General features: G+C 39.4%; 1 protein-coding gene across 8 annotated transcripts in view; it reads right to left on the bottom strand.

Annotated features, from left to right (window-relative positions):
• dennd5a (DENN/MADD domain containing 5A) overlaps window positions 1-12,972 on the bottom strand; it is a 32,117-nt gene extending 19,145 nt beyond the window's left edge. For 3 of the 8 annotated variants that reach the window (XM_008405263.3, XM_017304023.2, XM_081605172.1), the window contains exons 1-4: window positions 12,699-12,972; window positions 3,016-3,087; window positions 2,106-2,215; window positions 940-1,618 (exon numbers count right to left, since the gene is read on the bottom strand). In XM_008405263.3, coding sequence (XP_008403485.1) covers window positions 940-1,618; window positions 2,106-2,215; window positions 3,016-3,087; window positions 12,699-12,798 — 961 coding nt within the window. In that variant the 5' untranslated portion in view covers window positions 12,799-12,972. The remainder of the gene's footprint in view (window positions 1-939; window positions 1,619-2,105; window positions 2,216-3,015; window positions 3,088-12,698) is intronic. The other 5 variants (XM_008405264.3, XM_017304025.2, XM_081605171.1 and 2 more) reach the window with 3 other exon arrangements.
• Between the last annotated feature and the right edge of the window lie 125 nt (window positions 12,973-13,097).

The raw sequence follows: 13,097 nt of genomic DNA on the forward strand, positions 1-13,097 counted from the left end.
TACAAGGTTGTTTTCCCATAATACAAAAAAAACTAAGGTGTTTGTTAATTTTTATTCTTGATCAGGTTTATGATGTGTAGATCTACTTCTAACAGCTTCTGATTATTTTTGTATTTGCATCGCATCTCTCTCTTCAGGGTAATTATTCAAGCACGTAGCCAATTTTCTTCTCGCCGGAAGATCCCCGGCTGCAACTCGGATGTGTGGGTGACAAGCAACGGCTCTGCACATCTGGAGACTAAACTTTGACCTATTCCGGAAAATACGGTATCTCATCTTAGATTGGCTGAGAGGTTGACTGTGAGCATCTATTCTCATATCTTCCAATCAATTCTCAATTGAATTTCAGTTTGGACTTTGACTGGGACAGTATAATACTTTAATTTCCTTGGATCCAAACTACTCCACTGAACCTCTGGCTGGTCGACCTTTTTGTATCGATAGGTGTGCATCTGTGGCATACTCATCCCATTTTCAGAAGGTGGATTGAACGACAGAGGATGAAGTTCAAAGATTCCAATATTTTTTTAGAATTCAACTTCAAAGATTTTTTATTTGTAATTAAAAAATTGGTCTGTCTCATACAAACTGAATCAAGATATTTAAGTTTCTAGTTGCTGTGCGGAAAAAGTTCCAAGGGTGTGAATACTTTTGGAAGGCTAACTACGCCCAGATAAGAGTGTATCTATCAGCTCCAGAGACCTCAAGACTAACAGCAAACTTACAAAACCTGATAGATCTTCATTCATGTTTTTCTAATTTTTCCTTCCCCATGTCCACATCAAGAGATGTTTTAGTTTTGCTGAAGTATATTTCAGGATATTAGCATATTACTTAGTTTAATGTATGTTGTATTAACCAGTCATATCTACTGCAATCTCGCACGACTGTTTAAAAGCTGTATGAAAGAACCAAATGAAACAGGAGAGTGAGACTCACGCTGTGAGTAGAGGAGGATCTGCAGCTCAAGCAGGGCGCAGGTGAACAGCTGTAGAACGTTCTCCACCCCGAGCAAATTGAACATTTCACTGATGGCAAAGTCAAAGAGCGGGAGCTCGGACGTGCTCGGCCTCTGGCACACGACGGGACCATACACGCCCGAGAACTTGAGCGAACGCCCCGACGGTGGCAGGGGCACCTCGTACAGGATGTTGTAGATGAAGCTCTCCAGCGGCAGCGGCGGGGGCTGCGGGGACGTGACGGCCTGGTGAAGCTGCTCCAGCACCTTCCTGCAGGCCTGGGCGAAAGCCATGGGCGTGATCAGGCAGATGCACTTGGACACGTACAGCGTGTCGCGGCTGATGTCGTACGAGTTGAAGCGCTGCAGGCGGGAGATGGCCGGAGCGGCGTGGAGCATAGGGCGGGGCTGCGGGAGGCGCTGGTCCTCCGGTCCGTGCGGGGTCGTCGGGGTGTGCAAGATGTCGTACTGCTCTGCGTTGTGCATGTGGTAAAGAGTCTGCATTGCACTGCATATCTGCTTGCTGGTCACCTCCTCAAAGAAAGTGAGGGCGAAGCCATAGGTGCGCGAGCCGTCCTCTCTGGTGATGATGAACGAGTGGAACTGCGGCTCTCTGGAGTCAACCTGCGTCCTGAAGGACAGACCCTTCGGCATGCAGAGCTGGGGGAAAAGGTGCAGAAAGGAAATCAGAGATAATCTTGGGGGGAAATAATACTAAACCTTAGCAACACTGCAAATAAAAAAAACACAAATTCCTTCCAAATATTTTGGTCTAGTTTCTAGTGGAAATATGTTGGTACACTTGAAATATGGCACAATTAACTCACAAGTAACTTTTCAGCAAGATATAGGAGCTTGTTTTAAGCATGCAACTCTTTTAATATTGACTTTAAAAAAAATAGTACTAGTTCCACTGGCACATTATTTCTCTTACAACATGGGAAAAACAATCTGCCAATAGAACTAGCACTTAATCAAAATTAAGGAATTATTGACCTAAACAATTCCTTATATTTTTCCTAAAGTAACTTGTAAATCAGTTTTGTCTTATTTCAAGTCTATTTTCACTAGAAAAAAAATCTCACCAAGATTTTGTGTTTTTACTGTGAACAATCATTACATGTTTGTCAAACACAAATATTCATACCATGCCAACTGCATCCTGGTCGAATGGATTCCACTCAACATTGTCAGGATAATGTGCTAGGACTTTGGATTTAAAAGTTCTCCGCAATGGACTCTGCTCAAAATTCTCACCTGGAAGTCAAAAACGACAGAGAAATGCAAAAAAAAAAAAAAAAAAAACCAGACAAGTATGCAATTAGTTAGTTTACCACATGCAGACACTGGGGAAAAAAGCTGCAGTTTAATCAGAAGCAAGCTTAAAGTGCCAGGCGCATCACCAAGGGAAAGAGAATAAAAGAAATAAAATCAGCACGTTTCTCTTTAGAGGAAGATTGTATTGCATCATGTAAAGCTGCCATCTGCATCCTGTGCCCGAAAAAGTAAACAAATTACCAGCTGCGTCTTGTGAAAAGTGAAACTTTGCGGATCTAAATGCTTCACGACAGCTTTAATGGCAGTACAGAGGGACACAGAGTAAATCAGTCAGAGAAGCACAAGTTGAGTTGATTTAGACCCAGAGTAAAGCAGAAGTGATGCACACACCAAGGCAGCACTGAAAAGTCATTCAGAGTGTAAGGGGGCGGGAGGAGAAGAGTAAACATTGACCAAGCGATGCCAGTGCAGGCGACACTGGATGTGTGCGCGCGAGATACAGAAGCGGTGATTGTCAGACATCAGCTCCTTGTTCAGCTGCTACTGGAGGAGAGGAGGGACACGAAACCAGTGGGGACAGAAATCAGGGGTGCACAAAACAAGAAGGGCAAAAATCCATCCCAGATTCTGGGGGTTTTCAAAAAAATAAAAAAGGAGGGGATGCAGAAGGGGGAGAGGTGGGTGATAACAAGGTGCATCAGGTTGAAGGTTAAAGGGGGTCAAAGCTAAGCTCTGGTCAGGAGGGAGGGGGGAAAGCAGTGTGTGGTGGGAACGGTTACCTTCGTTTGACCTCGCCAATTTTCCTCTGGCCCCATCTCTGAATTTAGTATCCTCTATATACTGGCATAAAGCTACACAACAAATAAAACAAACAAAAAAATATGATAATTAAAAGCCTGGTTCTTGCTGGGTAGCGCATCACTTCTCAGTTTGTGCACACACATTCTCACAGCTCTTCACTCTACGGTGCTTTTAGCGCTTCACTCTACAGAGAAAAAAAAAAGCACAAAATACACATGGAGAACAACATCTGCTGGAGTCGGGTGGGAATGCCGAGTCAAGCCAGCTGCCGAGGTTATGATATGAACCGAGCAGTTCTGAATGTTATTGGCGCCTCCTAAAGATCCAGTGCAGCATTGGGCAAATGTTCTCAACTCAAACACAGAGGAACAGAACCAGTTGTACTAGCAGCTTAGAGTGTGATTACAAAGAAACAGTTTCTGAGCTAAATGTAAACCTGAGTCACATAAACTGCTTACAAGCTGGAAGTAAATGGCAGATTCTTATATTTACCCAACTACGGAATAAGATCAAGCAACTAAGCACACTAAATGATACAACACTTTTTACTTCATGTTTAAGAGGGTTTATGAAAACAAACAAAACCTGATCAGCTGAGCATAAATGTGCATCTCAGTAAAATTGATCATCAAAAAGTGTACTTGTTTCAGTAATCAAAATGTGAAGTTTGTGTAGATATAGTCCACACAGGGTGACATATTTAGAGTGTTTTTGACTTCTAGCTAATGAAAACACAAAATTCATTTTCACAAAGCATGACCTCATGTAAGACCATTAAAAAATGAATATAAAATAAAACGATTCAGGGAGTGTTGCATCAAAGGGTACTGATAGAAGGAAAAAGCATGAAAGTAAAAAAAAAAAAAAAAAAATATATATATATATATATATATATATCATTTTTTTAAAAAAGCAGATATACAAGCTATTGAGTCAACACTAGCGTAGAGAATTATGAAGTTAGATCCATTCATCTTTCATTATGACGTTTGATTGGGCAGGAAATTAGCCCGACACTGCTTTATAACAGAGCATCTTCAGTCAGAGGCTTCATCAGAAACCCTGGAATACAGTCTGCAACATTAGATACGTCCTGCCCACAGCTTTCAGCATCACCAACAACTCTTTAAGGAACCCTGGACGAGTTACAACAAAAAAATGTTCCCTTCAGATCTATAAAGATATTCTTATTCAGTGGGATGAACCTGTGTGTATCCCTGTGCCTACATACCAACACAAAATCCCAAAGTATTTATCAAAGTATTAATTCTAACATTTCATACAAATATTTCCGTCTGAGTCAAATCTGTAGAATGCGGACGTCGTCAGCAGGCGGTCATGGGTTGGATGATAATGGCGAATGACTGCACTTGCATCTCAGCCCCGTGGCTACGTTGGGTTATCTAACATTTCACATAAAGCAAACCCTTTGTACTCTTTGCAAGCGGCCAGGGAATGCTGTTTACAGTCCCTCTGATGCATCACATTTGTTAAGAAGTAATGAAAGATCTCTGCCGGCACAAAAACGCTTTCATGCAGCACGTAAAGTACAAAAATGTGAGACGAGGAACACATGCTGTCCAAGCGTTTCTGGCTCCCCTACGTCAGCACTGAAGTAAAGCTGTTCTTCAGCTATAATGTTGCCAATGAGAAACGGGGCCTTTTCCACGAGACAAAGGAAATCATTTTTTATTACATTTATTAAATGACGCCATTCACAAAGCCAAGAAGTTATCAATTTCCTCGTGTCTGGTGAGGTGATCCTCCACTGTTGAATACTGATTAGAAATAACTTTAGAATAATAAATTTATTTGGTCGATTTTTATGGTGTCTTAAAAACAAACGTGGGCGACATTTGACCCGAGCTGCATCAATTTCACAAACGCAGCCATCGTCTTTAAATGATCCGATTAAAATGCTGTCAGTGACCGCCAAATGACTTTTATACTGGGGTCTTTGGTACCGTTGAAGATATCCAAGTGACCGACTGAAAATCTTGAAGGGTTTGGTTTAATCTGTTCGATGCTTTCATATCCAAACAACCCACACAGTCGAAAGTAGGCCAGACACACCACCCAGACTACAACAGGAACCAGACAGCTGGATTACTAAGACTAAAAACATAATAAAAAATAAAAATAAAAAAAAATTGTCTCCAGTTAATATTCTACTGCAATAATGATAGCACACTGAAATTTTGCAATCTTTAATAGAAATGTGTGGAAACGGAATCCAAACGGCACCACAAAAACCTACATTCTCTATATGTTTGGAGTAAACCATCTAAATCCTATGAAGACGCAGTGCAACTACGCAAGAGTTTTTCCTCTGATAATCATTTTGAGGTCAGCGAGGGGTTTGTTTTCTCGCCAAAGGACACTGCGACACGTGGCCGAGCAAGGGCTCAAACTGACAATCTTTCAATTGGCTTTAAAACTAAGCCATAGCGCCTCAAAAAAAACCTACGGAGTGATGTTTGTAACTGAAAGCAATGATTTATCTACAATTCAAAATGCAGCAATGACAGTTTGACATAATCAAGCAGATGACTCATTGGTGTTTATTAAGAAAAATATATATAAATATGTAGAGCAGGCTGTCAAATTTAAATTTTTCTAATATGTAATTCTGCTGAACAGAATTGTTTTGTTGTTTTTTTTTTGGTAATAAATGTGCCAAAATAAGAGCATATTGATAACCACGACTTTTAGAGGGGCAGAGGGGAATATATAAAAAGGCTGAACTTTGCACTCAAAAAGCAAAGTTTACCGATTGTGAAACACAGGGAGGCCTTTATCGGAGTCCACATCAGCAGCAAAACAGAGGACGTTGATACAAAACATTCCCATCTACCTTGTTAGATTAAAAAAAAAAAAAAAAAATCCTTAAAGATGTTCTCAAAGCTCCAAGTAAATTTGAGAATATGAAAAAAAAAAACCTGAAAAAATTGAGGCAAAACATAATTCTAGAGTATGTTATGGCAGCTCTGCTATCTGAGTACATAAGGTAGAATGGTCTGTAAAATTTTCTTAAACAGGATATATGTGGTCTAACGTTGATGCTTTTGTAAAGCGGTAATACAAACGGAATTAAAAATATACAAATTACTAAAGAGAGATAGAAGCACTGAGTAATTAAACCCATCAAAGTGAAAGTTTCCAGATAAGAAAATCTTGTCTAGCGGTTTGTACTAAAATTGCCTGCAGCAGCAAAACCTGCTCACAACTGAACTCATTTAGTTATGATATATACATGTTTGACTATTATTGGAACGACTGCTTGTGTTTCTTGAGTAAAAATGAAAAAGGAAAAAAAAAAATCTTTGAACCATTCGTCTTAATCCTGTTATGGTATAATCTAGATGGATTTTAAGAAAAGAAACTAATCAGTAGATCTAGCCTTTTCCATTGCATTTCAAAATATTTTAGTTAACATTCATAATTTAGTACAGCTCATCAGGATTACAACAAAAACTATAATCCCCTTACCTCACAGCCAATCAAACGCCATCTGCCACATCAAGAAAAGACCCCAATATGACATGAAATTCTAATTACTCCAATTATGCTCACATAATTCCTCGTTTTGTCATTTATTCAAAAGGTCTGTGATGCCATGAGAACGTAAATGGATATTTGGTGGGAGTAGTAAAGCAGCAGTGATCGGACGAGGAGCCAGAGACCACCCACAGTTCTACGGTCCTTCTGTACTCCGACGCGCTGACGCCTACTGTAGAGAGGATCACCAGAAAAGGGATGGACCTCACTTCCTGTGAAGTTGTATTCAAGAAGCACTCAATCCAAATTCCTGCAGAACAGCATGAAATACATGCTAACGTTTAGAAAAAATATATATCAATAACCAGAGCTCTGAGCATCAGCTATTCCCTTCTTCAGCTCGCAACCTTCACACTTCAGTCCCAACACAGAAACTAAACATGAAACGGCTTTGAATTTGTCTCTGATGATGAGTGATGGCTCATCATCAGATGTTTTTGCTGACATGTTCACAGGTCTAGTGTACCATTTTAAAGACATCAAGTGGAAAAATACTTGCAAAATTTGTTGTTTTTGTCCTGCTGTTGGAAAAATAAAAATAAAAATAAGAGTTGATCATTGCCATAGTAATAAATATCAAGATTTTAATTTTTGCAGTAGACATTTTATGTTGCAAATAAATGCAAACTATTTTGTGGTGCTAAATTTAGGCCACATCATCTAGCCCTTATCAAAACATTTGAAAAATGTTCTCTCACTGCAGGAAAACCATTTCAACATCCCATCAACCAGCACTACAAGAGGCTGGCAAACGTTGTCCGTCACATTCTATATTGTCGATGAATGACAGTTTCAAGCCAAGTCCACGTGATCCACTTCAACGCTTCAAGTTTAAAAGTGAAATTTCACTGGGGGTTTTGGGGAAGTGTCAAAGATGTGGAGATAACATAAGTAAGAAACCAACATTTTGGGGAACTACTTCTCACAAGTACGTCCGAGATCCTGCATCTTATTGCATTAAACTAACGAGGCACACAACTGATAACAGCCGTCATTCTTGATCTAAAAAACAAAAACCCTGAAATTTATTTCTAGGTAGATTGTTAAAATCCCCCCGAACTGCTTAACAAGCTCCTGAGGAAAAATTATCAATGAAACTGAGCAAGCTTTCTAGCTGAACCATTAGTCCTCATTTGTTTGCAGAGAAGGGTTGAAGAGAGGCAGCCCAGAAAATTTAAAAGGATATTTAGCATCTGAATAAAGAGAGCCTGTCCACAGAGTTTACTCATGTCCCCCAGTGCCTGCTGTTTCCAGTGTCGCTGAGAGGCCGCAGGGTCATACATATGCAAATCAAGTCCCGAGTGTGCTGCCAAACGCTGTGCCGAAAGAAATTTTTTGAATCCATTTCTTTGTTTTTTTTTTTTGTTTTTTTTTTTACCTTCACTGTACATGAGTTAACACTTCACATCATATTAAGAATAAATCACACAAAGAGTTTCATTTAATTCCCTGGAGAAAATCCAACAGAAAGAAAAAGAGATTACTTATTTCATTCACAGTATCAATCACCAGCCAGCAGTTTGTTTCAGCCAAGTTAGCAGCTTAAACTCAGTTAAGTCGTTCAATGTGAACGTTCGGAATAACAGGACGACAAAAGCAGTGGTCCTCAAATGTTTGGATTTAAAACACTTTTGAAAATGCAGAATGACAAAGAGAGCAGGGTTTTCTTTAATAGACTTGAAATGTATGAATCCCATCCTAAAAAAAATAGGAATTATAAGATTCCCTGTTTCTGCATCAAAACATATTTCTTCAGTCAAACATGATAAAACCCATCTGGTTGAAGCATTTCTAGAAATCTGGTCAAAGTTCTTAGTTTTGAAACATGTACTGAGTAGCAGAAAAAAAACTGTCGGATTTTACAGCATTTTACCCGCTGACCACACATCAGAGCCAATCAGGGACAAAATGGCCAATTCTCATCTTTGGCTGATTGATTGGTTCATGTCTAATCATGACCAAAACAACTCATCGATGCCGGCTTGACCTTTCAACAAGCAACCAGCTACAGAAATCCCCTTTTTGCATTTCTACCCAACTGACTCAGGCAACCTTATTAGAGATAACAGAAAAACAACAGCATTTATGAACATCCTGGGTATTTTTTTCTCTCATGTGCATTCTGAAAAATTACATGCAGCTCTTGTCAAAGAAAATGTAATCCACTGCAGCTAGAAAACTGAAACCATCTTACAAAGCCATTTATTTATTCCTGACTTGGCAAAAATGAGAACTTCTAGGAACATCATACCTACAACAAACGTTTATCTGCAGCCAGTGACAATGGAATTTCCACACCATTTCCTTTCTTCAAGTCATAACTGAAACAGTTGATAAGGGTAAGCCCCTAACCTCTTTCTACAGTAAACAGCAGCAAAGGGCTGTAAGTAGAACATCAGTGATGTTTGACCTCAAAGCTCCAGGCTGTGCGTCTGAGCAAGGTTTCGGTGGGTTGCATTTTCTGTCTCTGCACAGAGACTTAAAAGAAGTGTTATCACACACCTGGGGAAAACATGCACTTCCTATGCAATGAAGTCAACTTTTTTTTTTTTTCTTTTTTTAAAAGCTGATTTAAAAAAAAAAAAAAAAAAACATGATAAAAATCATACACAGTGACAGTAAGGTACATTTTTGGGAATCTAAAAAATGATTCTGTACGTCTGACACAGTTCATGCTGCCATCTACTAGCTATGAAAATAACTTTGATCTGATCAACCACAAGAAAAAAAAAAAGTCGCCATTTAGTCACACTAAAGAACATTCTGAAAAACAGGAATACAGTATTTCTTCTGCCCACACATTTCATAGATTTCTTTTGTGTTACAACCACAAAGCTTATTGTTTTTGCTTAATGGGCAAAAAAAATTAGATTTGGCTTCAACTGTGTTGTATAAATAATGAATTATAATTTTATAACGAACATTAAATTTAAAGCCAACAAGCAGACGAGATGAACTTCAAAACTGATCAGCGGTCAGAAAAGAAAACAACCTCGTGTCTGCTTAAGATTGTGCATAGTATAGTTGTCGACATAATATTTAAAAAGATTCTACTTTGCATCTAATATTGATCCAAAAATCAATATTTGGTACAGAATGCTGCACAGTAGCAGAATGACACAGACACTCCCTTCCCTCACTTGCAAGAGCTCACCTGAACAATCATGGATAAGAATCAAAACAGCAACGTGGTGCTAGGAATTGACAATTGGTTAGCACCTTTTCATCTACAGTGCAATTCAACTTCCACAACATGGCAAGCACATCTGGAGAAGAACCTTTATGGCCCTCTTCAGTGGGGAAAAAAAGCAAACATTTTGACTGGCGGTATATCGCTTATAAGGCAGGAAAGTCAAAAAAGTTGAAGGACGCCAGTAAGTCATCATGCTAGCTTTGCTAGCATCTTTATGCCAGTGAAGCGTCTTAAATACAGAAGCTCCGTTGTTTAAGATGAATGTGAGAAGCTACGTGAAGCTCTTGCATATCCCAGGAGTAAAGTTGTACGGCCACACGGCATAACGCTTTCTATTTAAATTTTGACAACTTACTGATAGCCCCATTGCGATGTTAAAATGACAATGTGTCAACAACGGTGAGCAGAAACCAGTCAGAACACAGGGCGATATGACTTTTTACGAATCTAGCTTACTCAAGGTGATCATTAAAAAATTTTTTTAAAAATTAATAAAAAAAAGCAGAAGGTGCAAAATTTACCAGAAACTGAACAGGTCTGCTGCTAAATACTTTGCGAATTTCCCAGTAGGGTTAATAAAGTATATTCATTCATTCATTTGTGCAGCCTGGATTTTCTACACTGTAAACATGTTTTGCATGGGCCACATCTATGCTTATTTCATAACAAAAAAGGTATTTCCAATTAACTGCTTAAGTGAATTGAACATACATACTTTTTATGAAGGGTGTGTTTAATGTATTGCTTTACAGGAAAGTAACACTTTCAATTTATATATTTTTTCTAAATGGTTGCTGAATTGCCTTCTGTTCATTGGTCTTACCCCAATAAAGATGGCGTCAATATCTTTATACTGCCTTTAGTTTTATGCTTCTGGGGGCGTTTTCTAGAAAGATTTCTGTCCTTTCAAGAAAAGGTTTCTGCGATATTGAAAATGGTGTGGGGCATTTTCCTTAGTATCACCATCAAGGATGAAATTTTAATATCTAGGTAACCATAGTCCCCGCTTACAAAAAGGAGACTGCATGCTCTTAAGTTTTAGTTCATCCTATAAAATCAGCGAATTTGTCCTTAAAGCTGTAAACAGGAACTTGAGAAAGGAAGTAAAAAGGAGAAGCACATTACCCTTAAACTAAAACGATTTTTGGTGTGGTTATCACTTTAAGGAGAGAAGAAGTTTCCTTCAGCTACAGCAGCCTCACAGGCCATTCACTACCTGTCGAGTCACAATAAATCACACTTGCATGAGACAGAAACAAGATAACAGGAAAACGTCACAAATTTTAATTGGTTCCTGTTTTCAGACAGCAAAATGCTCAAGGTTGCCCAATTAAACAAGACAATTAAATAATGGAATTCTAGCACCAGTTGTTACCCGTTTTAAGTCAAAAATAGTCGTTTTTACAAACCAGAACAAGAAGTTTCAGTAGTAATAAGCATAATGGGACATTTGAATGCTTAAAGATATAATCTGAGGTCAATACGCCGGTTGTTAGTTCTTCAGCATTCAGGGTTTCCCCATAAAGTGCTGTTAACACATTGGCGTTAGTATGGAAAACCCTGACATTAGCACTAATAGGCCTGGTCCATCTTACAAAACTCAATGTCATAAAACAGCAAAAAACACTTAAAGGAAATTAACAAACCTAAAAACTTCCCAAAGCAGACTCTGTTAACTGAGTCACAAGATATAAAGTGCTGTATTTAAATTTGAAAACAGTGATCAGGCTTCTTACGTCAAAGGTAAGGTATCCTTGAATTCAAAATATTTAGTTAAATTTGTTGCTGCACACTAGCACAGTTGTTGTCTAAAGTACTGACAGTGCTTCTGGTCTGTTTCATTGTCAGCGGGCAATAAAAAGATGCTTTCTCAGTTTGTGTTTTGATTTCGGAGGCAAACATCAGCCCTGCATGTCAGCTGAGCTGAGATCTGGTGATTTAATACCACATGCAGGCCCTGACATCACCGTCCACCAATGTGCCAATCACTTGTACTCGGTGTTGGCCACTCACGTCACACTTCATCGTTGCATTTAAACTAATCACTCGCCATGGCAGCAAAGTGTCTCCCCCACAGCATAACAAATACCATCAAATCTTCTTCACAGCGGGAGGCCGGGGTGAAGATTTTCCCTTGAAAGTCTCAATTACTTGTACCCCATCACTTCAGCTCCCAAACTATATGCTGCAGATGTCTCTTTCAATCACAATACTTTCGCTGAGGAGAAAACAAACAAAACAAAACAATAAAAATAAATGGGAGGGGAGGGAGGGGGGGGGTGTGATGGACTATTGTGCTAAGATTAGGCATTTAAGCTATTTATGTCATTGTTTTTGAATGGAAGGGTGTGCCCTTTTAAAATGTTACAAGTACAGCGTGTCTCTGGTGGATGCTGGTATTGTGTAGGGGGCATCTGACAGTCTGAACTACATCATGTGTGCATGACTATTTTCATTTACATAATTGTAACAGGCACGTACAACTGTTAACAAATATACGTACTCAGCTCTAAAGTGCATTTAAAGCCGAGTGTTTTTCACTTGAAAATGTTCATCACAACACACCCCAACACGGACAGAGAGGATGTTAAGGACAACCACTGAATTAAAATGAGATAAAGAGGAATAACCAGTCAGTAATCCAGTCGATCCTAATCGAGCGTTACAAACAAACAGGCGGAGAGAAGGTAAACTAGGCCCAGCGTTATTATACTCGATCCGTTTTCACCTCAACAGCCGACATTACATCTCAAAAACACACACACACAAACAAGAGTGAGTACAAGAGAAAACAACGAGCCCCAAAAGGGAAAAAAAAAATTTTTTAGCAACACACGTTTAACAATCTAGTTTTTCCTTATTTCGCCGAGCATCAACACGACATTTTATCCCAACGGCTAATAGGCTTACCGGACAGTTCGTCGGGTTCCAGCCCGCTTTCGGTGTCGAGTCCGCAGATCACAAAATAATCTGCGAACCGGGAGGAACCGGAGCTGAAGCCGGTGGTCATTTTGAGACTGGTCCGGTGATGCCCTCACACCTGGAACACCGAGCATATTAAAGTAACTCGGAGAAGTGATTTCTCCTGGCCATTACGTGCGAGACGCTACTGCGAGGCTCGAAAAACTGCACTCATATTTAGCTGCTGAACCCGCAGTAGGTACAGCCGATCCGCACACATCCGCTCATGCCTCCTTCAAAATAAAACACCCTTCAAATTAAAAGCTCCAAGGAACCAATTCAAACGCGCTTTATTTGGGCTCTTAAAATTGGCACAAGTTTTAAAATGAGAATTGAATTAGATTTCTA

The sequence above is a fragment of the Poecilia reticulata genome, chromosome 3 (assembly GCF_904066995.2).
Source record: "Poecilia reticulata chromosome 3, P_reticulata-male-v2, whole genome shotgun sequence".
Classification (NCBI taxonomy): domain Eukaryota; kingdom Metazoa; phylum Chordata; class Actinopteri; order Cyprinodontiformes; family Poeciliidae; genus Poecilia; species Poecilia reticulata.